Below are 26,573 nucleotides of genomic sequence, written 5' to 3'. Positions count from 1 at the left end.
AGCGAGATGCCTTCAGGACTCTTCAGGATTCAGTCCCATCTGAGCTCCCCAGCTTTTTCACCAACCCTTCCCATATGCCCCCCAAAAGGGCTAAAGATTCCTGCTATTACCATGTTACACATATTATATCTTCCCTACAAAGAGATAGGTCTTGGCCTGTCTCCTTCCCACCCCCCTCTCTGCTCCGTTAGGACCCTCAGGTGGTACTCACCATAGGAGCCCCACGGTGGCCAATGAGGGCAGGCTTGGGGCCCAGGTCCTTTTTCTCCATGATGCAGGGAGATGAGATGGTGAGAGGGGCCAGGTAGAAGGCAAATACCATGGCAAAGAAGATACAGAGAATGGCCACCTGGGAGGCTGCAGACATCGGCCGTGAGTCAGGCTACCTGGTGAGCTGTTTGGCTTTCCACAGGGCCCACCCATGAATCCTGAGCAGGCTGGGGTTGGGGTGGGGGCCCCTCTTCCCTCTACCTGTCAGGACCCAATGCTTTGAGGGGACCCTACACCATGGCCAGCCCCCATCTGGCTAGGAAGGCGAGCTGGACTTCTAACACACACAGACACACAGAGGAGGAAACGTGCAAGGCTGACCGAGGCTGCGACCCTCAGTGGACCCTGTGGGCCACTCCGAACCAGGACCTCCATGCTGAGAGTGGCCACCTAGGTGATGTCCAGGTGGGGACAGGACAAGCTGGTTTTGGTACTTGGGAGGCAGTCATACTTACAGGACCGCTCTGCACGGGCGAACTGTCCTGCCACAATCCAGGAGAGCGCGGTGATGGCAGCCAGGGCCCCCACATGCAGGAATGGCGCTGTGCCCTTGTGTGCGGGAAGGGGCAAGAGGAACCATGAGCTCCCAGCCATGCCTAGACCCTCTGGTCACCAACACCCTGACAGCCAGCCTATCTGTGTCCGTGGGGTGGGCAACTCTTATCTCTGCAGAAACCCCAAGGTGTAGCACCCTCCCTGTTCTGACTTGCTCTGTGATCTAGACCCCTCCCTGCCCCCTCTGGGCCTTCGTCTGGAGAGATGTGAGTGATGAAAAGGCACTGCCTTGTGTTGAAGGTTCTGGGGAAGTGGCTGCCCAGCCCTCCCTCACCCCCTCACCTGCAGGGAGATCAGCAGCACCTCCCACTCGTCCTCCCACAGCTGGGCCACGGCCGACATGGCCACCACCGTGGACACCAGGATGACCACCAGCCCCATCTGGAAGGGGAAGAGTCACCAGACAGGAGGTCAGAGCAGGTGTGTCTGGACAGCCCGAGCATCCCCAGTGTGTCCGAGAGAGGGGCAGGGAAGCAGAGACTGCGGAAGAGGCACGGGGAGAAACAGAGAGTGCGAGAGAGACCAACAAAGCAGGGAAGGGGGGAAGCAGAAGAGAGCCAGGCACAACGGAGAAAGCCAGAGATGGCTAGCCAGAAATGACAGTGAGAGACAGAGGCAGGAGGAGGCCGGGGGACCTCCAGAGAACAGAAGGGAGGCTGAGGAGGAGAGACGGTGGGAGGAAGCTGGGGGGAGGCGTAGGCGCAGCCCAAGGTTCAGCCCCACTGAGGGTGTGAGGTGGGAAGACTCTTGGCCCGTGGGGGCCTCTCGTGGGCCCAGCCAGTCATGTCAAAGGCCTCACTTAGCCCTGCCAGCAGCCCTTGAGGTGAAGGGTGACTTATCTAGGCCGCAGGGGCAGGAGGCTGGGGAGCCGGGTCCCCTACAGGAGCCGGTACCCCCTCAGGCTGGAGCGGGCGGAAGTGAGGCAGAGCTCTGGCCCACTGGCCCCACAGCCGGGGCTCCCCGCTCCTGCCTCTGAGCTTCCAGCTTCTACTGTGTTTACGGGGGCTGCCCTCTCGGCTGACTCCTAGAGGAAGCAAGGAGCACACGTTGGAGGGCAGACAAGATGGAAGCTTCAAGGGACAGAGAGCTTTGGGGACAGTTGGGATCTGAAACCTCTCACGCAGCACAAGATGCTCCCCAGACTAAGTGGAGCCTGAAGCCTGGTTTCTGGCTACTCAGCCCCCAGCCCCACCCTCTACCCCCCTGCTCGGTGCTCATTCCAGCCACCTTCCGCTCACCGCCAAGCCTGGCAACTTAAGGCTCAGGTCACATCCCTACCCCAAAGCCCCCACGCCCCTCTCCATAATGGGCCAAGTCAAGGCCACCGTCCCCTGCCTTCACTGACTTCCTACTGCCGCTGCAAGCTGTTTCCCCACTGCCCCCCTTCCCTTCCTGCTGTGCCTTTCCCGGAGGCGGAGGCGGCTGTGTTGTGAGAGCCCTCCCAAATGGAACTGAACAAGATAGGATGGTGAGGGCAGACACTGGCTGCTCCATCTTCCCTCCCTGCCAGGCAGAGAAGATTCATTCTGGCCTGGGATTAAGTTTCCCTTTGGAGCTTTGTCATTTGGCCCATCAGCCCGAAACGAATGTTCCAATAAGAAACAGTAATAAGGCGGAGATGGGTAGGGGCCTTTATGGACTGTAACGTACTGGCCTGGGGTGGGGGGGGGGGGGGGGACGGGGCACGAGAACGGGGAGAAACGCAGGGACACAGAGGAGGGAGGGCCTGTGTGCCTGGGGCAGGGACATCCTGTTTTCCTCACGTTTACTCTTGTAAGGTCCCAGGTGAGGTCATTATCACCTTGATATCACACATAGGGAAACAGCTCAGCATAAGGCCGGCTTGCCACGTAGCTCTGAGGGGGCAGATACTGAAGCAAACTCCATGGTCTGTCCCAGAGGTCATGCTCTTTCTGGGAAGTCACGCTGCAGTAGAGGGGGGCCAAGGAGTGTCCTGAGGGTCCCCGAGAATCCTCCTCAACACACAGGCTCCCTGCCCCCTGCTGCCCTCTGCAGACAGGTCCCGGGCACAGCAAATGTCTCTGAAGGGTTGTTCCTGACAGTCTTATTGCATTTAACTGCTAGGGGAAGTACTTGCAATAAAACTGATTTCCCACAATCCTAATGCAATTAAAATTTTTATTCTGAGCTTTGCAGCTGCTGTCGTGGCAACCATTATGCTCGGCAGCATTACCGCAGTGTTCAGTGTCTGTGGGACCCCACCCCCACCCCACGCTGTATCCTTAAGACACATTACCAGCACTGATCCCCAGCAATGCTGGGAACCATCGTTCCTCATATCGGACCGGAAAGGATAAAGCCCACCCAGAAGGCCCAGAGATGGCCCACTGTCCTCCTCTGAAAGTGGTCTTTGGTCTTCTGTGCAGGTGGGATGGTGGCTTGAGGGGACAGTGGAAGGGACTGAGGACACAGGAGGCACCTCCGTGCAGCGAGCCTCGCCTGCATGCTGGCGTCCAGGAGGAGCTGGAAGCCAGCCTGGCAGAGGGGGCAGCAGGTTGGCCTCCTGGGGGCGGCTGGAATCTGGGTTCTACGATCCAAATGATGGCAGGTGATGGGCCAGGGCTCGGGGCTGCACGAGCCACACCCTTCAGTCAGATCCCAGCCCCTCGGCCTAATGGGAGAGGCTAACCTCCGGAAGCATGTTTCCTGGGGGGTGCAATGGGGGGGATGAGTGCCCACCAGCCAGGGGTTTGGGGATGAGGGAGAGAGAGCAATGGCGTGCTAAGCACAGGGTTGGTACCCAAATAGTAAATGCTTACTAAATGTTAGTGGTGTGATTTGAAAACGTGGGCATAATATCCAATGACCAAGATGATTACCAGGAGTGACTGAAACACTGTGGAAAGTGTCTGACACACAGAGTAAGCGCCCACTACAGGATGGCTACAGCCATCGGCTATCGTGATGAGCGGGGCCCGGCGTGGATGTGCCTTCCTACATACGCTGCAGCTGGAGGGGGAGAGGCTAGACAGCTGGGAAGAACTGGGGAGCCTGCGCCGGTCGTTTGGGGGGAGTCTAAATTCACGGGGAGCGCTGATGAAGGGAACGTGGTCAGATGGTACACAGCACCAATGGGGCCGGGGCGGGGCAGATGCACAGGCCCTGCCCCAGCTCAGTCAGTACTGCTGCATAACTGTGGCGCCCAGTCCTCTTCCCTGGGCCTCAGGTTGGGTCACTGGCAGACACATCCTCCACGCAGGCCCTGGGCTGGGGACTGCCGCCACTCTGGCAGGGGAGTCAGGCAAGGTCGCAGACGGTGGCCGTGGGGTGTGATCAGTGCCGGGACTGGTGGGGGGCAGCCTGGGGAGGTGGGGGCTGTGGTGAGAGCCCCTCACAGCAGTGGTGTCTGGGTGGATTCTGGCGTTGTGGGTGGGTGGGGCAGGAAGGGGACATCTCGGGCAAACAACCTCCTGTTTACTGGAAAGCCCCACACTTCTCATCTTCTGGGCCTCTGGACTTGTCTCCTGTTTCTAGGAAACAGGACCTTTGGGAGGACTAGGGTGGATGGGGAAGGTCCCCAAGTAGACACCCAGATCTGCTCACGCTACCCTGCCTGTCCCAAGCACCCCCCCCCCCCACATTGTCCTGGGCCCCTCTGTTCTGCAGCCCACCCTTACCCATGACCCTAGGGAACCAGAGACTCTCAAAATAAAGATCATGATTAAAACATAATCTAAAATTATAGTTCTTGAAGCAGTATTATATAGGCATGAGACCAGAGAGGTAAGTGAAAGTAAATAAAAACAACAACAACAACAACAACCAGGAACAGATCTAAATACATTTAAAAAAACAAAACAAAACAAAAAAAAACTAGTCTACCCTAAAAGTGGCATCTTAAATTAGAGGGGGAGAATGGATTACTGAACAGAGAGTAGGGACCTGGGAAGCCATCTAAAAAAGAACAAAGATCACACTATCCTCCCAAATAAACTTCCAAAAAGATAAAACAAATAAATGTTAAAAAAAAAAAAATTAGGAACCCAGAAACCTATAATCACCAAATGATACCAACAGAGACATTTTTTTTTATCATCTTGGAGTGGGAAAGACTTTTCTTTCTTTCTTCTTTTTTTTTTTTAAAGTTTATTTAATTTTGAGAGGGCAGGGGAGAGAGAGAGACAGAGGGAGATGGGCAGACAGAGGAGAGAGAGAGAGAGACAGAGAATCTCAAGCAGTTTCTGCACTGTGAGTGCAGAGTCCGATGCAGGGCTCTCAGAGAGAAAGAGATCTCAGAGATCTCACAGAGAGAGAGAGAGAGAGAGATCATGACCCGAACTGAAATCAAGAGTCAGACGCGGGGCGCCTGGGTGGCGCAGTCGGTTAAGCGTCCGACTTCAGCCAGGTCACGATCTCATGGTCCGTGAGTTCGAGCCCCGCGTCGGGCTCTGGGCTGATGGCTCAGAGCCTGGAGCCTGTTTCCGATTCTGTGTCTCCCTCTCTCTCTGCCCCTCCCTCGTTCATGCTCTCTCTCTGTCCCAAAAATAAATAAATGTTGAAAAAAAAAATTAAAAAAAAAAAAAGAGTCAGATGCTTAACCGACTGAGCCACCCAGCTGTCCCTAGGGAAAGACTTTCCTAAGTCGGACACAAAATCCAGGAGACATAAAAGAGAAGACAGATTCACATCCGGAAAAATAAAAAAATTCCTCTGGCAAAAACACAAGCCCAATCGAAAGATGAATTAGGAAGAATCGTCTGCAGTTCACTGGCCAAAGGGTTTTCTGAATCTAGAAAGAGCTCCTACAAACTGCTACGCAAAAAGCACATCCCACAGCAAAAAGGGCAAAAGAGACGAAGAGCCAGTTTATGAAAAAGGAAACGCAAATGACTCAAGCTTGGGGAAGATGCTGAGTCTAAGTCATCACAGGGGAAATGCGGATTAAAGCTACACCGAGGCTCATCCTCACCCATCACGTTGGCCAAAGTCAAGAAATCTGTGAACACTTGATGGCGAGCGTGCTCTCTAAGCACACAGGCATGGGTTGGTGGGCCGTGGCAAGGAGGCAGTTTGGCAGGAGCCAGTGAAAGTGGGTGCTCTTTACCTCGCACCTCCCCGCCCGGGGCGCTGCCGCATTGTGCCATGTGCACTGGGACATCGGGCGGGCCCACCAGCCTCGGGAACCAGGGATGAGACAGCAGGGCAGGAGCAAGGGATGGACGCGATGGGAATGTTCTCAATGCACTGAAGGGCAAAGAGCTCCAATTTTGTCAGGGCGCAGAGGTAGCAGGCCGGTACTTGTGTTCAGAGAAGGAGGAAACGAAGAAACCAGATGTGTATTTGCAGGAACTTAAAATATCGCTGGAAGGATAGGAGGGAGATTAACATTGCCTACTTTTTTTTTTTTTTTTCAACGTTTATTTATTTTTGGGACAGAGAGAGACAGAGCATGAATGGGGGAGGGGCAGAGAGAGAGGGAGACACAGAATCGGAAACAGGCTCCAGGCTCTGAGCCATCAGCGCAGAGCCCGACGCGGGGCTCGAACTCACGGACCGCGAGATCGTGACCTGGCTGAAGTCAGACGCTTAACCGACTGCGCCACCCAGGCGCCCCGACATTGCCTACTTTTTAGTACCTTTTTAATTTCGAACCACGTCCATATAGTAGATGGTCAAAAATTGGTTAAAACAAAAAAGAATAAGGATTCTTTAGAGTCCTAGAAACAGAATAGTAGAACTCTAGCCCCTACTTGAATACTCCTGGCCCCCGGGAACTCCCTCGCTCCAGATGCCGTGGCTCCAGCTATGGATCAGCTCTGCCTGGAAAGACCTTCCTCGTGCTGAGACCTCCCGGGAGGGGACAGAGAGGAGAGGAAGGCAGGACTGGCACCCAGGAGCTGGCACTGGTGCAGATGACGGGCTCGGATCCTCGCAGCCCTGGGTGCTGGTCTGCAACCCCAGCTGGCTGAGTGCCTCCGGAGGCCTCTCCACTAGGATCAAGCAAGTGTGACCTGGCCTGCTGAGAACCAGGCACGAGCCCAAGGAGGTAACCACGGTGGGTGCCAGCCCCACCCGGGGTGCCAGCTGGTGCAGCTCTTTCAAGTCGGCTGCCCAGCAGAGAGAAGAAAGTGCTTCAAGAGGGGACTTCAGAAGCCCAGAGGACACCTCAGGATACAGTGACAAGCAGGAAGAAGCAGGGAGGGCTGCTGGCTGGTCTTCACTCCTCTCAGACTTCAGTCCCCGGGATCTGACTCCCCCAGCACCCGACCTCGGAGGCCCCCAGATGCCCACTGGCACCTGCCACTCCACACAGCCCAGCTGGATTTGCCCTGTCCCCCTTCTAGCAGGAAGTGAGCCACTGCCCCTGTCACTCCTCACCCATCTCATGGGCTCATGGTTACTTCTGGACATTTCTGTCCCTTCCTAAACGGCATGCTCACTCCGAGCCAGGCTCTGGGGAGAAAGAGGTGCCCAGCCTCCCACCAAGGCCCAGGCATCCCAGGAAGGAGGGGCTCTCCTGATTGGCTTTGTACCACCCCATGCCCACTGGGGCCTCGAGAAGGGGCAAGCGTGGGCCACATACATTCAGCACCATGCATGCAATAAATGCTCAGAGCGCTGAGGCTCAGAATGTGTGGAGCCTCTCCACTTTGGGCCCAGCCCTGAGTGGGGCACTGGGGACACAGAGATGGGCAAAGCCAATCTGGCCTGCAAGGAGCTCCCAGACTGGGGTGGGCCAGGTGGGGGAGCGAGGCAGAAATGGACAGCACAGAGGCTCAGGACTATGGCAAGGGAGGCTGCCAGGGCTCGGGGAATCTGAGCAGCCTGTAGGTGGGGTAAGCAAACTAAGGAAGGAGTCCAAAGGAGAGAGAAAGGGAGGGCAAGAGGGAAGAGGGAGAGGAGAGGAGAGGTAGCCATGCTGGCAGGGCCTGGGATGTCTCCTGCAGCAGAAGCCGAGGGTGGCTGTCCCAAGCCAGCAGTTGGGAGGGAGCCAGCAGGACCCAAGTCATACAGGGCTGTAGTGGGGGAGCTGGGATTGCCCCGGGAGCAAGGGGGAGAGAGGTGGGAAGGGCTTTGAGTTGGGAATAACATCACCAGGTTTACAATGAGCTCACCAATGAAGAGGAGAGGGGGCCAGGGCCGTGACCTGCGTTGGGCAAGCAGCAGCTACAGAGCTAGATTCTTATTAAGTGGGAGACCCTGGGCAAGTTCTCTAACCTCTTCGTACCTCGGTTTGCCCAACTGCAAGATGGGAAGATATTAGTACCTACCGCACAGGGCTACAGGTGAGGGTTAAATGAGTTAATATAGGCTAGACGATGAGAACAGTGCCAGGTGTATGGTGAGCACTCCCTTAGCCACTGGAACGGCTGTCGTCATGATGCAGAGGAAGGATGGCATGTCCGAGCTCTTCCTCCGGGGCTGCGGCCTCCCTGCCCCTCCCCCACCCCCCAGGGAGGCAGCCCTTACCTTGTGCAGCCAGTGTAGGTTCATCTGCTGCCCCACGGCGATGTGACATAGTGCCAGGACCTGAAGAGGGGGCCCACGAGGTGACGGTCGGGCACCGTGTGTGACCCAAAGGTTTCTGCTAGCTCCCCAGACACCCTTCTGCCCACTGCTGCTCTGGACCTTGGTCAGAGCAGTCAACAAACCCTCCCCGTAGGCGATGGGAGTGCCCAGCCCGGCCTAAGCCTGGCCTCCTCCCCAGTTATTCTAGGCCGCTAGGCTCCTCCTCCTCTACAGTTTCTCCCTCCACAGGTCACTGGGCGCTTGGGCTGCCCAGTTAATGTTTTGAGAGTTCAGGGCCCCAGGATTCGGAAGCAGACTTGAGCCTAGTCCCCAGGGAGCTCCCAGTCTAGCATGGGGATCGACCTGAGTCTGAGGGAGTAGAGAATTGGTAGCAAGAACCAAGGCAGAAGTTTCTGGAAGAGGCAGTCTGCAGTGGACCCTAACAGCAAGATGGCCCTCGTCACTGGGTCAGGAGGAAAACATTCCAGGATGGGGCAAAAGATGACCTCCCACCTTGGAGGAAGCTGAGCCCCAGAGGGGCAGTAGGCTAGGAGGACCCGGGAAAAGCCAGCTTCCCTTTTTAGGCCAGGGTGGTCCTCCATCGGCCCATGTAAGCCAAGTCTCCCACCCCCTGGGAGCAGGGCCACCTGCCTTCTGAGACGCCCCACGTACCAGGAGGCCCGCGATGTAGGTGAAGGCAGCAGCTGTGGTCATGAGGATGGGCACAGACCAGTCACTCCAGTAGCCCATGCGGTTGTAGAGGTACCTGCCGGGAGGAGAAGGGGTCAGACCTGCACCAGGGAACCAGGAGGTTCCCCTGGGACAGCGGGCTGTCAGCTCTCACACAGCCAGGCTCAGTGACCAGGCCTTGGACCAGTCAGTAATGATGTCACGGTTCCTGTGCTCACCGGTCAGGCCTGTCCAGGGCTCACAGGGGACACCCGGGCATGCCAAGAAGCATAAAGAAAACAATTCCCCATAATTCTACTGCCCAGAAGTAACCGCTGCTGAGACTTTGCAGACTTTTCTTCTGCTGGGTTTCCCTGCCAGGCTTATATATTTGTAAAGCAGCAAAGCCAGGACCCTGTCACGTCTAGCATATGCTCAGTTTGGGCTTTGGAGGGAGGTGCACTGGGTTCAAATCCCCACTCTGCCTCTCACTGGCTTGCAGGACCCTGTGGAGGTGACAGGCTTCCCCGATTCTAAGATGCCATAGATTGTGACATGCGTCTCAATTTCGATGCTAGAGTGTGAAAATTTGGGGTTTTAGGGTTGATACGACATAATACCTGACTTATCTTAGCCTTAGTTTTCTCATCTACAGGATGGAGATAACAAAGTGCCCTTCACAGGGTTTCCTGAGGATGAAGTGAGGCAAGGCACGTGATAAGTAATCAATTCTCTTCTTGTTATTAACACAAGAATTTACTGAGGTCAGTAAAAATCCTGAAGAAATTTGATTTTTTGACAGCCCTGTGGTCTGTTGAATTAATGTACCACACGTAGCCAACTTCCTACTGATGAAAACAGTTTCTAATTATTCACTCTTATAAATTAACACAAAAAAGAAAATGTTGCACATAGCTTTCTGTATTATTAATTATTTTCTTAGGATAGACTCCTACAAATAGAATTATAGGGCCAAAGGGAACGGACTTTAAGGCTCCTGATAGATACTGCTTAGTTGCTCTCCAGAAAGACTGAGCCATCCACATCCTCCCTGTACAACTGAGGAAACTGAGGCTCAGAGAAGGCAGCAATTTACTCAAGGTGGTCAGAGACTCTGAGCTGGCACCAGGCAGTTTCAGGCCTACTGCCATCTCGGGCATGGGCAGGGGTGATGGGAAGGGACACTAGGACACTATGGGGCACCCTGGCCCTCATCTTCAGATTGCAGGGAGAAATCTACTGCTTAGAAGATCACTGAATGCACCCTCCTACAGGTGGAGAAACTGAGGCTCAAAGAAGGGCGGGACTCGCTTCTTAGGAACTGGTCCTGAAAGATGTTTTAGTTCCACTCGTCTCCCACTTTTGGCAGGAAGCCCTCCTGGACAGCAACAGCCCACATGACCCCTCCCTGGGTGGGCCAGCCCTGACCACCTGCTTCTCGCTCGCAACCCCTCGCTGCGTGAACTATCCCCAGAGGCTGTCGGGACTAGGAGGGCGGGGCCAGGGTCTCCTGAACCCCAGCACTGACTCCAAGAAACCGAGGTGACAGTGACAGGCTGATGGAGCTACAGGCCTTCAGGCCATCCCTAAGTCGCAGGCAGGCCTTCCCCCTGCAGACTCCCCAGCAGGGTAGGCACCCATCCTCTGCGTGAGCTGCCCAGTGACAGGACGCTCACTCTCTGGGCAGACTGAGGTAGTTCTTGGACAGCGTGATACAGTCAGCCATGCTCAAGTCCCTGTCCTACATCTGCCTGCACCTCGCTGTGTGACTGTGAAAAGTCTACTTAACCTCTCTGAACTCCAGTCTCCTCAGACTGTCCTCAATATATGCTTTGGCACTAAGTGGTTTTGTGGTTGTGGGTGAGTCCTGCCCTCTCTGGGCCTTAGTTTCCCCATCTGTACACGATGCGGGGGGACCTGAGGATCTCCCAGGCAGCAGGCCTTCAGCAGAAGTGTCCAATGACTGCAGTGGAGGGCCAGCAGGGAATGTTCCCATTTACGCACAACAGTGCCGGCGCTTTGGATACCTGTGAGGATGAATAATTGATTTATGGCATTTAATAAAGGCCAGAGGGCACCTCTGGGACTCAAGCTCATCTTGCTGGGCTGGAGGGGGACAGCAGCACATCCTTTATTGTGCTCATTAATAACAGAGGCACAGCCTTGTGCCATGCAGAGGGGAGTGGACGCCCAGACTCCATTAACGGAGTCTTAGGATCATCCCAGAATCCTAGAACCACAGCCCGTCAGAAGCCCAGAGTCCTAGAAATCCCCAATTCTAACATCATGGCCACCTTCCAGCTGGAGATTTGGCCTCCTGGGAAGCAGCCCTGAGGGTGACATGGAGCTCTAAGCCCTCCCATGGCCATCATCTCATTTCATCCTCAGAAAGACTTGATGAGATTGGAATTATCCCATTTTACGGGAGAGGAAACCGAGCCTGAGAGGCTCACCTTAGAGTGCTCATGGTCACACTGAACTGAGCTGAACTTCTAACCAGAAGGAAAAGACAGCACTGGATAGGGAGTGAGGAGGCCTGGCTTCCAAGCCCCAACTCTGCTCCTAAGTGGCTATGTGATCTTGGGCCTCAGTTTCCACACTTGTCAATGGAGGAGTCTCCATTAGAACCCAGGGAACTTACCCCGATCCCATGCCTTTCACTGTCTGGCAAAGGCAGGCAACGGAGGCGGGTGAAGAAGAAACAGGTACCCTTGCGTACCCAGGTCCCAGCCTCACACAGCCCTGCCCTTGGGCCCGAGGCTGGTGCCCATAAAGGACCCTGAACTGTCCCAGAACCATAGCATCTGCCAGCGCTGCCCAAAGTCCTGCTCAGGGACTGAGGAGGCCTGCGGTCTGGGGTCACCTCCTCTGCTGAGGCCCTGGTCTTTCTGGGCCTTGGGGTTCTTGCCTACAAAGAGGTTCAGGGGCCCCGGACCCTGGCTGAGCCCTGCCCATCTTATGTTCCTGTTTTCCATGAGAGCAGCACCAGGAAGGAGTTCCCTGTTCCTCCCGGCTGGTCTCAGCTCCTGCCCAGCCTTTTTCTTTCCAGAGGACCCTGCTCCCCAAAAGCCACACGGAGAGCCCTGAGGGCCAGCCTGGGAGAGAGGCTCCAACCCAAGCCCCGCAGTTCCAGCCCGGGGCCCAGGCCCCCGTGTCCCCTGCTTACCCCACACCCACTCACCAGTTGAATTCATCGTAGTCATTGTGGACTTCCCACCAGAAGTAGAGCCAGGTGAGTGTGAGGCCAAAGGTGAAGGTGAGGAGCAGGAACCAGAGGCGTTCCCACTGGAAGAACAGAGCGGGGAAAGGGGTCAGGTGAGGTCAGGGGCTGGATCCTGGGGCCACCTCCCATCTAGAATGTTCTTCCTGCTCTCACTTTATAGCCAAAGCTGCCAGGCAGGGATTACTGGCCTCTTCATACTGGTGGGGACCTGAGGCTCAGAGGGGGAAGCGACCGGCCCAACACCACAGAGCTCAAAGTCACAAAATGGTAGGGAGCTAGGAGCGGGGTCAGGGATCCACCCCCTTGGGCTGAGGCCTTTCCAGTGTGCACCGTTCTCCCCATACTGGCGATGGCTCCCAGGAGCAAAGGCCATGTCTGCCCTAAGCCTTTTTACCGGCATGGTCATCTGCAGTCTGTGAGGCCACATCGCTTACCTCCTTCCCTTCTCGCACACACCTACAGTGTAGGTATTCTTTCCCACACCTGCCCCATGCTACTGATAAATACACTGAGGCCCGGAGAGGTGAAGCGACTTGTCCTAGTCACACAGCAAGTGAGTGGAGCATTAAAGACCAGTGTCCCAGTCTCTGGCCTCGAAGTGTAGCCTTCTGCCACCCGTACCAGGCACCGGCCCCTCGGGGCTGGGCCACGTAGCCCCTCTGTCTCCTGCAGGGAGGGGGGTGGGGGCCCCCGACACTGCTGCTTCCAGAGAGGTCCGCAGGCACTTCCGGCTGGGCCCTCAGGTTTATCCCTGCTTTCGTCTGTCGCCTTATCTCAGAAGCACAGCAAGCTGGGAACATCCTGCTCTCTGGGAAACCGCTGAGATCATCAGAACGAACAAACGGCGTTTGAGGGGAAGTCAGCATAGAAGAGAACAAAGACCACCTCCACCTTGAGGGGTTGCAGGGCTTGGGCAGCCTGGGTATCTCTTGCCTGACCGTTGCCCAGAAGGCTTGCGGGCTCCCTGCAGCTCCCTTAGGCTTCTTTGATCCTTCCAGCCCAGAGCCATGGCTCAAACCTCAGCGTAGCCTCTTGATGGCTCCTCACTGCGTAGCCAAGCAGGGGAGCCCCTCTGGGGGTGTTCTCTCCACCTCTCTGCCTTCATCCCCTTCCCCAACCAATTCCCTCCCCCCGGAAGAGCCATCCCTCCTGGTTTATTTGTCTCACATTCCCATTCACCTTTCAAGTCAGCTCAGATGTCACCTCCTCTGTGAAGTCTTCCTGGACTTCACCTCTGCCGCCCAGCCCACGCTGCTGCCACAGCCTCAGTGCCCCCGACTTTAAACTCACGCCCTGTGCACCGTGATCGGCTCACGTGACTGTGTCTCGCAAGCGACTGCAGGTTCTGCAAGGACACTCCCTTAGCATTTACGACTGCAGGCAGGGACGCAAGTACAAGAGGAGAGAAAGTTCACTCACTGCCCGGGACACCTCCATCCTGTGCCATCAAGAAGACACCACAGTGGAGCGGCTATGCACACAGTGTCTGGAGCTTACAAGCCATTTAGCCTCAGGCATCACAAGCTGACATAACCCTTCTGTGCCTCAGTGTATTCCCGTGTGACGTGAGGACAATACTAGTACTTCCACCACGGGGTTGACGTGAGCATTAAATGAGATAATACAAGCCAAGTGCTCGGGGCCAGGGCTGGCAAGCAGTCCGTGCTCTGGTAGCAGGGCTTCAGGCATGCTCTGCCACGCCCAGCATGGAGGACAGGCCCTCAAACCCCGACGAAGGTCCACACTGAGCACCCACTCCGTGCCTAGCCCTGGGCAGGAGGGTCTGAGCTTGGGTGACAGTGAAAGCAGCCTCCTCCGCTCCCTGTCATGTACAGAGCCAGGCAGCCTTGCTTAGCCCCGCTTTGTACGTAAGCAGAGAGGCGGAGGTGAAACCATCTTTCCAGCAGCTGGCAGTGGGTGGTTTCTTAGAGACCGGACCACCCGTGTCTGTCCCACCTGGACAGAGAATGGCACGAGCCCCAGCCCTGGGCCCGTGAGGTGCAGCCTTGCTCAGGAATGGAGAGACCCCAGATAGGAGCAGGGTGAGCCATGTGCCTTTCTGGAGCACTGGAACCCAAGAATGGCTGGGACTGTCTGGGGGAGCAGAGAAGGGCTGTAGCTCAGCCTCGGGGCTGAGGGCTGGGGGGTGCCCCGTCTGAGCCAGCAACCCCAGCCCGGCTGGCCTAGCATCGCCCGGGTCTCGGCTTTCTCTGAGTCCCTCTTGCTGCCTCCAATTCTCATTTGCTCACAAGTAAGAATTCATTCGCCCCTACTTCCTGCAGAGCATAGCTGGCTGCTTCCAGGCCAGCTTAAACATAGGTCTTCGAAGCCTGATCCTTCTCTGGTCATGTCATGCCCCAGCCTGAGAATATCACTGGCTTCAGCCCTCACCTCTGCCCTCACACAGGCACTTTACAGGCCATGCTCTGAACTGCCCACAGACCCTCAACAGGCTTCTTCAAGCCCCGTACCTCTGCACAAGCCATACCCTCCATTTAGAAGGCAACACCTCTCTGGTTCACGGGGCGGCCCTCCTCCTCCCTGAGGTCTTCCCTCTCCCATCAGGTCAATCTCCTGTCCACAGAGCTTCCATAGCCCTGACCCCATGTCTGTTCCAGCATAGACCCTGCAGTTCTAGAACTGTCTTTATATGCCAGTTACCTCTGTTATACTGTAAGCACCTTCGAGATCTAGGTGATCTTCCTATTCCCCGGCGTGGGGTGGGAACTTAAGAAGAATTTGATAATGATAGGTGAGCAAAGACCCTTTCTCTTACTCTGCCACGAAGATGCCCACCCAGGAGACATTTCACCGGGGGCTTACCATCCCGCCCCCGCAGAGGGGCCCGTGGTCTTCTGCGGACCCCCGGCTGGCAGCAGTGAATGGCCATCTGTCCACAGAGATCCCTCCACTTCGGCAGGGGCAAGCTGCTGCACCTCTGGCCACTAGACAGGGTTCTGAGAGGGGCCTGGGTGAGGGGTAGGCCTCAGCCTATGATGGGTCCTGTCCCAGGCAAGCAGCCTGGAATTCAATAGCTGGTGGGACCAGGGGGCTAGCTGTAGGGACAGTGGCAGGTTAGAAAAGCTGCTACACGTGCTGGGGGATGTCCTACGGTGAGTTATGATGCATAACCGAGGGGCAATTCTGACAGGTTTGCTGGGAATACCACAGGCCTTCGGGGACCCACAGCAGACGGGCCCTGTGCACTAAGGGCCACTGTCCCCATTTGACCAGATCCTGAGGGTGGGGCAGGAAAGACTGGGTGAGAATGAGGGGCTCCCCTGCCCCAGCCCTGGACACCAGATAAGATTAGAGCCGGCAGGTGGATGAGACACTGAGGGCACAGCAGATACGGGGGCAAGGCCGTGGCATTAAGGAATGAGGAACCCCACTATCAGAACTGGCACGAGCTGGGGTCGGGGGCCACCTGAAGATGAAAATCCTGGGAGCTAGAAGCTGGTGGCCCCATGGCCACAGGGAGCCTGTAGATGGGGATGAAGAGACCCGACCCCAGCAGGGAAGCGGCAGGTCACTGTAAGAACAATCAGAGGAAAAACCTGGATGGCGGGGGCTGGAAGAAAGGGGAGGGACAGGCCAGGAACTGGCAGAGGAAGTGGCTCCATCAACAAAGAGGCTGCAAATGGCATTAAGGGTCCTTGTCAGGGCCACTACAGGAGAAAGGCCTGGGCCTGCTCCCAGGCGGTGCGGGCGCTGAGGTCACTGCCAGCTGGGAGGGACGGTGGACCCACCAGCCCTCCATCACCCCTCAGTCCGCCCAGGGCCTGGGACTCTCTCTTTGTGGGGTTTTATCTCCATCCGAGAGCAAATGAGGAAAACCCCCAAGCCTCAGAGAAGGGCCAGCACATTCAGCTGAGCGAGCTGTGGACCTCATCACTAAGAAGTGGCACTCACGTCATGGTTACCATCAGTACACATATTTGCCATGATTGGTTTCCAGTACATGCTGGGCATGAGTCCTGGAGAAGGGGAGACTTTTGCTCATTTGCACAAAGGCTCAGTATGGATGCGTAGGGGGGAGTCAGAGGTTGAGGAACATACCCGAGGTCACCAAGTGGGGGAGGATAGATGTGGGATTGAACTCGGTATCCTAACAGAGGCCCCCATGAGAGCCAGCCCTGCGCAGTTCTCCCCAAAACCCGCCCTTGCCGTCTGGGACCCAGGATGGTAGTCCCAGGCCCAGCCTGGCCCCCTGCGATTCTCGCTCCTCTCTCTCGGGACTCTACCCCAGGCCAAACCTCCTTCTCCTTCAGGAAACACCCGCATCCCTCCAGGCCTTGAAGACCTCCTTTCCCTGAGTACTTCTGCACAGAGTCGTGGTGCCCGCCAATTTGACCCTCAATCACATTCTGAAATGTGGAGATGAAAATAACCTGGGCTCAGGAGGCAGACGGACCGGCCTCTGCCTCTTGGGCAAGTTAACTCCTCTGAGCCTCAGTTTCCTCGCCTGTAAAACAGGGAGAATAACCCCCTACCTTGGAGGATTGCTATTAAATGAGGTGATATATATCAAGTGGCATACAGTAGGCACATAATAAGGGAGGGTTCCCTGGGCTGTGGACTCCTTCAGGGCAGGGATGGCTGAGATACATCCGCATACCCTGGTCTCACATCCTGCAGAACGCAAGATGATGCTCAGACATGGTGTGAAGGCGTGAACCTGACTGTGACGCGGGGAGGCTTCAGGTCCCCAGTGGACGGGGCCATCATCCAACCCAGACATATCCTTTGGCTGAGGGACCAGGAGAAGGAGCTCCTGTGATACCCAGCCTCCTTCCATTCAGAGCCTTGTAGCCACCTGAGCGGGAGAAGGGTCAGGGAGCTCCTGAGCTGGCTGGGCAGCAGCAGGCACAGGGAGAGGCTGAGAGCAGCTGGGGAGGGGCACAGGCCCGGCCGCGAGCTGCGGGGGCCGCTCCATCCCTCTGCCGGGAGCTGGGGGTGATGGAGAGGCGGGGAGACCCAGCCCCAGAGGCCAGGGCATTCAGCCCCGCACCCCCTGCCTCATCTCCTCCCGTTCTTGTCCCCACCCTCCAGAAGACGGGTCCCTCCATCCCGCGCCAGGCGACACTGTGCCAATTTCCCAGACGCCACCGCTCCTCCTCACCGCCTCCTGATGATCGTGGAGTCGTCTCCGGTCCCTCTTCGTTTCCGTCCCGCCCACCCCAGAGCCTTCTGCATTCAGAGAAAAACGTGCTGAAAGAGCTTATGAGCAGCGGGGGCTCGCACAGTCGCCAAGCCTGGCTGCCGCACAAAGCCAGCCCTCCACAGGAAACGCCCGCACAGGCCCGGCTGTGGCAGCGTGTTGTACCACTCGCCTGGGGGCCCGGCCCACCCCACACCTCCACCCCAGGCCAGGATGCACGCACACACCGCTTCCCCTCCTGGGGACCCTGCCCTGGACCCCCAAACGGACCCGGAGCCTGAATTCCGCATAGGCAGCAGGAGCCATCCGTCCTTGACACGGCCACAGACTTCAGATTCACAGGATGGCGGGGACAGCGCTGTTTCGCTAGACTCCTGTTCCCCGCCAGTCCCTGCCTCTGCAGCCCCCAGGGGAGGAGCCCACCCTGCTTTGGCTCCTTAGCTGCAGGGACGGGCGCTCTCCCTCTGGTGCTGCCTGCCTCTTCCTTCTAAGACAGCAGCCGGATAGAGGCAGGCTGCCTTCGGGAGCCCAGCAACACTGGCTTTGAACCCAAGACTGGCCGCCTCCTACTAAATGGGTGACCTTGGGGGAGACATTTATTTATCCTCTCGGGCACCAGCTTCCTGCTCTGTAAAATGGGGCCAGCAGGTCGGCATGCTGCAGAGACCAGCAGGACCTACAGTGAGTCCCTCTGTTCCACCTTCAGGCTCCACTGACATCCTCGGCCGCCACCCCGAAGCTGGTTCTCGGATTCTACACACAACAAGTCCAGTAAAAGGGCAAGAAATTCTGGGGGTCACGGGACCAGGGCACTGCGGGGGGTGTAAACAAGAGTTGGATCTTAATTCTCAGCCCTCCTCCCCAGTAGCCGCATGCCATGGGCCGCTCAGGACCAAGCCTCAGCTTCCTCCTCCATTCATGGGGGTGACATCACCTCTACCTCACGGGAGGGCTGCCAGATATAGATGTAAGCTGTAAGTCGCCAAATCCACGATGGTTCCTATAATTATCGTTTCGCATCTGACAGCCCTTTAATTATGCGAAGACAGTGATCAAGACGTTCCCCCCGCCCCCTGCCCTACACCCAATTTCTTCCGGCTGCTGAGGACAGCCAGCAGCTCACCTGCTCCCAGCCCAAGGTGGGTGTCACCGTTGGTGGGACGCAGAGGGCAGGCCAGCTCTGGAGGCTGCTGTCCTAGGAGCTGGCACAGATGAAGGAAGGAGACCCTGGCATAGCACCTGTCCCATGCCCCCTCCCAGCCCCGCATGGCTGGCTGTGGAGGACAGAGCCCTGCGTGGGCTCTTCACAGAGTTGGGGCGAGGTGCCCCTAGGAGTCCTCCACATGCCCCAACTCCTCTCGTCCTCCCCGCAGCTCTGCAAAGCAGGTGGTATAGTTGGAGGAAAGCAGAGGTCAGCCAGGGGAAGTGGCTTGCCCAAGGCCACAAAGGGCAAATGTAATAGTGGAGCCAGAATTCACACCCAGGTCTGGGTGCCTTCAGCATCTCCAACTGTCCCAGAGCAACAATGAGCAAGACATGTAATTGTCCTTGTCTGACCAAGGAGGAAATTGGCTCAGAGGGGCCAGGCCTGGCCCAAGGTCACACAGTGAGTCATAGGCAGTGCCAGGCCAGGAACCCTGGAATTTCAGACTTAGACAAGAGTTCAGAGATCATCTTGCCTCATCCTCTACAGATCCAATTCAGAGATGGAGAAACAGACCGAAAGAAGGGGAAGAGCCTGGAAGCAAGGACACAAGATTAATAGATAGTAAATTAGTACAGAAAGGATACAGAATTCGACAGATGGAGTGGGGACATCTATTGGTAAAAAATTATACCCCTACCTCACACCCCATACCAAAGCAAATCCCAGCACCTCCCCTCCACACCCTTGCCACCTCTCTCTTCCAGTCATCCTAGATATATGTGCTGTGCCCTGCACAGGGAGATGAATGAGGCCTGGATTTCCCTCTGAGCAACCCCCCCAGGTGACTGAGAAGCCAGCAGGCAATTCCCATCCTACGGCCAGTTACGGGAGGAGAGATGGTCTGGAGGGCTTCCCGGAGGAGGGGATGCATGCAGCAAAGCTGGAAGGAATGGGCCTGCTGGGATGACAGGTTAGGGAGCCCGGACTGGGGCAGAGGGAGACAGCAGAAGGTATAAAGGCACAGAGCTCAGCAGCTTTTGTTTGGGAGAACTGGCTTCCTTTGCTATGGGCATATAAAAGCTCTATGTAGGAGTATTAACCTTCATATGTGTTGTATATTTTTTCTTTTTTTAATTTTTTAATATTTACTTATTTTTGAGAGAGAGAAAGAGACAGAGCGTGAGCGGGGGAGGGGCAGAGAGACACAGAATCCGAAGCAGGCTCCAGGCTCTGAGCTGTCAGCACACAGCCTGACACAAGGCTCGAACTAATGAACTGTGAGATCATGACCTGAACTGAAGCTGGCTCAGCCTGGTGGCTGAGCCACCCAGGCGCCCCTTTTTCTCTTTTTCAATGTTTTTTTTTGGGGGGGGCAGTGGGTGGGGTGGCGGGAGGCGTGGGCAGAGAAAGAGGGAGACAGAGGATCCAAAGCAGGGTCCACACTGTCAGCACAGAGCCTGATGTGGGGCTCGAACTCATGAGCCGTGAGATCATGAGCTGAGCCGAAGTCAGATGCTTAACCAACTGGGCCACCCAGGCGCTCCTGTTGTGTATTTTTTCTTATTTCATCGTTTTACTTTAATTTGGTTTATTATGCTTTCTGCATAGAAATTTAAATTTTCATGTAGTCTAATCTACCCTTCTTTTCCTTTATAGGTTTTTGCCTTTGGAACCATGTTTAAGACAGGTAGCCCAAGAGTATATATTTGATTCATATTTTATAGTGGTAATTTCTTGGCTTTGTGGTTTACATTCAAACCTGTAATCCACCCAGCTCTCTATATTCATCTGTCTACCGCTCCACACGGATGTATATATACGTGCACGGATAGAGATTGGAAAGCCATTTCTCTCAAGCGTTAAGATTAGAATTCCATCTACTTTACATCTTTGCAAGTTGTTTGAATTTTCTCAACAAATGTGCACTTCCTCAATAGAGAAAAGGAATTTAAAGATAGAAAAAAAAATACATTTTAATCCATCTGGAATTTATTTTGGTTTGAGGTAAGAGGCAGAGATCTAATTTTATTTCCACCAAATGGATACTTCAGCTGTCTCTACACGGTTTGTGAAATCTGCCGTCATTTCCACGTTCGTTTACCACACAGAATATCCTCACATGCGTGTGCACTGCTTCTAGGCTTTCTAGTCTGCCCCACGGCAGCCCTTTCCCCGTGTGTGGGTGCTGCTGGGCACGGCTCCTTCCACAGGGCTGAGCCCTGCTCCCTGTGCCACCCCTGGGGTCCCCACTCGGCTTTAAGGTCCTAGAGTCCAGTGGGGCACCTGGGTGGCTGAGTCGGTTGAGCGTCTGTCTGACTTGGGCTCAGGTCATGATTTCACAGTTTGTGGGTCTGAGTCCCGCGCTGGGCTCTGTGCTGACAGCTCAGAGCCTGGAGCCTGCTTTGGATTCTGTGTCTCCCTCTCTCTCTGCCCCTCCCCTGCTCACACTCTTGCTCTCTCTCTTTCTTTCTCAAAAATAAATAAACATTTAAAAAAAAAAAAAAGTTTGCAGAGTTCAGCTGTGCCCTCAGCACCACACAGCCCTGCAAAGACTGGAGAGCTTGAGGGGTGCCTACCCACAGAGGGCCAGTCTGCCCTCCTGCAGGCTGGATCTCGGGCACGCCAGCTCCTCCTCCACTCATCAGCCTGTTTTCACCCTTGCCACATGCCAAATGGGGGGACTGATGCACCGGAAAAAGTCTGGGAAATGTCAGCTGGGAAGGGTGTGGGGAGCTCCGGGAGGGGAGAGGCAGGCAGGCCCTGGCAGGATTACTTTGGCCCTGACCCAGGAGATTTGGGGGAGGGGGTGGCCCTGGGAGGTTTGAGATGTATTACAGCATTAGGGCCAAGCAGGGAAAGGGATTAGAGTCCCCACCCCCAGCCAGCTCCTGACAGCCTAAGAGGCCGGATTTATTTTTCTGGGCTACAGAGAGCTGGGCAATTAGGCCTCTGTCTGCCCTTGCTTCTGCTGGGGTGCACTCAGAGCGGCTCATTAGGCAGTAGAATTAAACCAAGCCCAGCCTGGAACACCCCGCCTCTCCCCACCCACCCTAGGGGTTGCATCAGCCCATGGGGAGACAGGAGCAGAGGAGCTGGGGTGGGGGGGAAGGGGGGCTCAGGAGGGATCATCCCAGGCCCTCAGAGGGCCCTGCCAAGGCCACAGGGTGGTGGGTGGCTGCACTGCTGATGCTCCATCTCCTGTCCCACCCAGGCTCCCTAAGCAGACACTCAAGGCAGTCACGGAATGTTAGCCGCTTCCCAGGGAGGGCCAGGCACCCTCGGCACCGTTCAAGGAGGAGCTAGGTGGAGTACAGGGGTTCCCGAAGGCCAGAGATGGCCTGGCTTTATTGCGGCGATAAATCCTCAGCTGTTTGTACCGCAACAAACCAGCGCTCTGCCAGACTCTCCTCTGTCTCTCATGGATGCAATAACATCATCTCCTGTGTTCTTATCGTCATGTCAGCCCTGCAAGGCTTAAAGGATAACATGGGGTCTTATCCCCATTTTAGGAGTGGGAAAACTGGGGATCAGAGGGCGCCCCTCTGACCTGCTGGGCCCCTTTCGGCCAAAGTGCTGGAGAAGGGAACAGCCACCCCTTTGAAAGTTTATAGGGAGAACACACTTTCCCCAGGGTTGGGACGGCGGTCTCTCTTGCACCACACGTGACGTGCATTGGTACCCGTTGTCTAACTGGACCCTTGCGGCGTGAATCTGAACCTCCATCTAACCCGTAAGCAAGCCGAGGCCCAGAGAAGGTCTGGCCTTGCCTGAGGGTCGCACACTAAGTCACGATGTAGACAGGGCAGAGTTCAGGCCACAGCTCCCTGTCAGGGAATACCCAAGCACTTCTGGCTGACTCCAATCACACCCTGAAGCCCAGGGCAAAGGCTGCTTCATCCAGGGAGCCCAGCTTGACTCCCAGGTGGGATCCACTCCCCTGTCAAGGCCCACTTGGTGGCGACAGGACAGGGATGTGGGGAACCAGCTGGGACACTCTCCACCCCTGGGCTCCTGCCCACCAGCAGAGCCCAATCTGGCTCTGAGCGTGGCCTGGGAGGTCCTGCGAAGTCAGCGCCCTCATCTGCCAACCACAGCTGGGGGCACCGGAAGACAGCATGCACCTGTCCATACGTGTATGCTGGCCCTCTCCAGACACCCAATATCTGAGAACTCGTCAGCGGTCCTGCCTCTCCAGGCCCAGTCAGCAGGGTGGCAGGCACATTCCCTAACTGGCTTGCTCACCATTCTTCAGGCCCCTGCCTCAACCATCCTCCCAGCCTGGCCCAGGCCCCTCCTCCGAGGCCCAGGCTCCACTCTCACAACACTGAGTCCCTTGGGAAACACAGAAAGTCACAGTCCGAAGGGACAGCCCAGGCCTGAGGTGCTGTGGGAGCCCGAGGGAGGGAGGCCTGATTCTCTTTTTGTTCAAGGGGGGTAATTCTTAGAAGGGTAGGCGTTCGTGACGAGCCTTGAGACGTAAAGAGAGACGGGACATTCCAAGTGAGGGGACAGCCTGAGCAAAAGCAGGATGCTATGAAGGGGTGAGGTTCTCCTGGGAGGGGCAAGGGGTGGGGGGTGGAGGGTCTGATGAACATCCCCCAGTGGGGGTCTTCTTGTATGGCTCCAAGGGCTTCTGTCGTAGGAAGTAGGTCTTGGGGGAAGAGAGACTTAGCTGTCTGTGTCCCACCTGCACTGTGCTCTTCCTGGACTCTACAGAGACCACTCTCCCCTCCCACTTGCCCCTGGACACAGCACCATTTCCATCCCTGGAATGGCCTCATCCGACTAGGCTAGAAATCAGGGGATGGTGGGAGGCATCATAAAGGACTCCCTCAATCTCTTCCACAGCCAGTCTGTTGATTATACCTTCCAAGTGTCTCTAGAATCCCTCCCTTTGCAAGGAACCGGCATACCCCTCCCAGGGGAATGCAAAGCGGCCTCCACCTCTCTCTCTCTCTCTCTCTCTCTCTCTCTCTCTCTCTCTCTAGTTCCGTGCTCTCCCCACCTCCACCCCAGGTCCCTCGGAGCATCCTCCACAATTTAACCAGACTGGTCCTCGCACAGCCTGAGTCTGACTGGGCTGCCTCCACCCAGGAGGGGGAACAGGCTCCCTGGCACAGCCTCAGGCCCAGGCCATGTGGCCACCACCTTCCCTCCTCACGCGGAGCCACACTGAGGCCAGATTGCTTTCGGTTCCCGAACACAAGAAACTCCAGTACACAAGGAAGCTCTGGTCCACATGGCTCCCCGTGCCTTGAACACTTCCCCAGCCGGCGAGACAGGACTAACTCCCAGACATCAGGTCAGGCCAGCTCTCCTGCCTGGGGTTTTCCTGGGCCTCAGCAGGGATCATCCTGGGTGGCCTGGGTATGTTAGATCTTGTATGCTCCCCCACCAGCCTGGGAGCCCTTCAAGGGACGGGGGAGCCGGGTCAGATACCCCTCCCTGACCCCAGGGCCCAGAGCAAGTATCGGGACGGATGGGTGTGTTGATTAAATAAGTAATTAGTGCATCCCAGACAAGACTGTGGGTGTGGAACAGTCTGGACTGGGGATGCAAGCAGGGGGCAATGCAGGCTGTGCCTTCAACCCCCGTGGCTTGAATAAACCACTCATTCTTCCTGGAGCCTCCTCTGTGAGACAGAGGGGCCAAACGAGCTTTTTAAAACACAGCCCTCAAAAGGCAAATGTGCTATAGAAACACGAGAGAGGTGACAGTCGCTGTCTGTCTTGGGCTGGGAAGTTCCTTCAGGTGTCTGACCTATATGCCTCTTGCTACAGAGAAGCTGGTTTTGACACTATGCTGCCTCCCACAGACACACAGTCTTCAGGGGGCCCTGGGGGACAGCCTGAGAACTGTCTTCTGTCCTAGCAAGTCCTTAATTGGCGGCATTAGAGTAATGAGTCACAGACAACAACCAATTAATTATCCCCAGTTATAAAAAGCTTCACTTCCCCTTCCTAGCTGTCGAGTGAGCCGGCCTCCTGCTGCCAGGCTCCTCCACTCCCTAGGGGCAGGGGGCAGAATAGGTCATTTCACCTCTCCAGTCCTCAGTTTCCTGCTTCCTTATTTGTCCAGTGTGTGTCCTGGGGGTGGGGGACAGTACGAGCAAAGGTGGGAATGCGTCAGGCTAGGCGGACAGGAAGGATAGGCTGGTGGGGCAGGAAGGAGGCTGCCAGCTGGGACCCAGAGGAGGGGGCTCCTCCCGGCTCCCCAGGATCCACTCCTGTACTGCAGGGCCAGCTCTTGATCCCAGAGCCACGGAAGGCTCCAGGTCTGGCATTCAAGCCACTCCCATTCTTGCCCCGCACATTCCTGGTCTCAAGATCTTCTTCCTCCTCCCCAGGCAACTTCCCAAGTGATCCTCCAGGCCCTGCTTTCTTCCCCTTCTTGCAAGTTCTCATTTAATCTCCTACTCCAACCGTGCATGCCCCCTGCTCCTCCCCCCCCCCTTTATCTTCCTGAGGCTCCTGTTGCAAATCTATCGTGGACTCTCTCCAGTGTGATGTGTGATGCGGCTTTAAGCCTTGAGTTCTCCATCGGCATGACAGTTAACTGCCCCACAGGGGAGACCTAACAAATCAACAGGGCAATGCAGGTAAGCTCTGGGATACCAGCATACAATAGGTATCCAATAAATGTTAACTGTTACTCTCATGCTTTATTTCCCAGGCTGAGCAAGATCATGAGTGAAATGCTTCTGCGACTCACCCCCAGTCTGTCACCCCATTTCACAGATGAGGACCAGAGAGGTCTGGCTTCACAGAAGAACTTGAGCCAGGGCTTGTCTGAGTTGGGAAAGGCCGGGGGAGGCTCCCCCAAGGGGACTTGAGGGGCGGCAGTACCTGGGCAGAGGGAGGGGCCCCCAAAGTCTGAGGGGAAGTTGGGGATGAGAAGAGGCACAGGCCCAAAGTTGGAGCCCCCACGCCTTTTGGAGGCCCTGATAGTGCTCTTTCCCCCCAACCTGTGCTTCCAGAGCTCACCCCAGGGCCTGTTCGTTCAGCAAAACTTAGGGAGTTTGCTCCTACTCTGCACCAGCTCTGACGCCATCACGGTTCCCCTCACTGTGTCAGGCTAGAGGGCCCAGCCCCCTCCCCCCGCCCCGGACATCACAGGCCTCGCCCTCAGTCCTCACCCAGTCTAAGGAGGGACTGGGGAGAAAGAACAAGGGGGAAAGAGAGAAAAAGGGTGAGCAGGCTGAGGCTGGAACCCGGGAAGTGGGCGGGGAAGCGGAATGAGGTGAGTGACAGGGAAGGGGGAGTCTCTGTGGTTCGTGGGTCGCCTGAGGTGAGCTCAGCCCTTCCTGTGGAGGCCCGGAGGCTCTGACACCCAGAGCTGTGGCAAAACCCTCTCCAGGCCAAGCTGGCTTGTGGCCCCTGCAGCCCCTACTGCCTTTGTGCCATACCTGGCACCCCAGATCTTGGCATCTGTGGAGCCGGCACCACTTGGGCTCTGAGTCAGTCCAGAACTGGCCTCAGCTCACCACTTCCTCCACCCCGGGGCCCCGTGCTGGTCACAGCCAAGCCCGGTCACTTCCTGACTCTGAAGCCTGGGATGGGCCTGCCCTGGGCACACTGAGGGGTGTGGGATTTCCTGGGAGCCACGCCTTCCTCCAGCAGCTACTCTGACAGCCAAGGGGCTTGCCGCTGGGGAGCCCAGCCATCCTCCTCCCTCAGCTTCCACTGTCTTCCCACCCGGAGCTGTTGGACCTACACTGCCCGGGGCCAGCTCCCAACTCTGCCCCTCACTCACATCCCTGGCTTCTGCTTCCCCATGTGAAATGGTGGCCGCGACATCTAGCTCGAGGGCTCGTTGGGAGGAACGAGGAGCCGTGTGTCAGCGCTCAGCACCGCTCCTGGCACAGACACCCAGATGCCAGCTGCCTGCCAAGCTGCTGCCTTTCCCGACACGGGGAGGCCCCGCTGCCTGCCCCGAGTCCCTGGGGAGAACGCAGCTCAGAGCAGATCACAGTGGAAAAGGAATTCTCAAGTCTTGACCCAACCCCTGTTTCATTTCACAGATGGAGAGGCCGAGGCCCTGGAGTCGGGAATGACTTAACGACTAGTCACAGCCAGCAC

The 26,573-nt window shown here is 56.4% G+C and overlaps 1 protein-coding gene across 10 annotated transcripts in view; it reads right to left on the bottom strand.

Annotated features, from left to right (window-relative positions):
- Positions 1-26,573, bottom strand: part of GDPD5 (glycerophosphodiester phosphodiesterase domain containing 5) — an 88,293-nt gene that overhangs the window by 15,004 nt on the left and 46,716 nt on the right. For 8 of the 10 annotated variants that reach the window (XM_043580216.1, XM_043580218.1, XM_043580212.1 and 5 more), the window contains 6 exons: positions 12,146-12,249; positions 8,968-9,061; positions 8,257-8,316; positions 1,108-1,206; positions 726-819; positions 212-357 (listed from right to left, as the gene is read on the bottom strand). In XM_043580216.1, the coding sequence (XP_043436151.1) occupies positions 212-357; positions 726-819; positions 1,108-1,206; positions 8,257-8,316; positions 8,968-9,061; positions 12,146-12,249 (597 nt within the window). Of the gene's footprint in view, positions 1-211; positions 358-725; positions 820-1,107; positions 1,207-8,256; positions 8,317-8,967; positions 9,062-10,905; positions 11,000-12,145; positions 12,250-15,010; positions 15,449-26,573 lie in introns of those variants that run through there. The other 2 variants (XM_043580219.1, XM_043580220.1) reach the window with 2 other exon arrangements.

The sequence above is a fragment of the Prionailurus bengalensis genome, chromosome D1 (assembly GCF_016509475.1).
Source record: "Prionailurus bengalensis isolate Pbe53 chromosome D1, Fcat_Pben_1.1_paternal_pri, whole genome shotgun sequence".
Taxonomy (NCBI): domain Eukaryota; kingdom Metazoa; phylum Chordata; class Mammalia; order Carnivora; family Felidae; genus Prionailurus; species Prionailurus bengalensis.
Note: the sequence above shows the minus strand (reverse complement) of the source record. Positions and strands in the feature narration are given on the sequence as shown.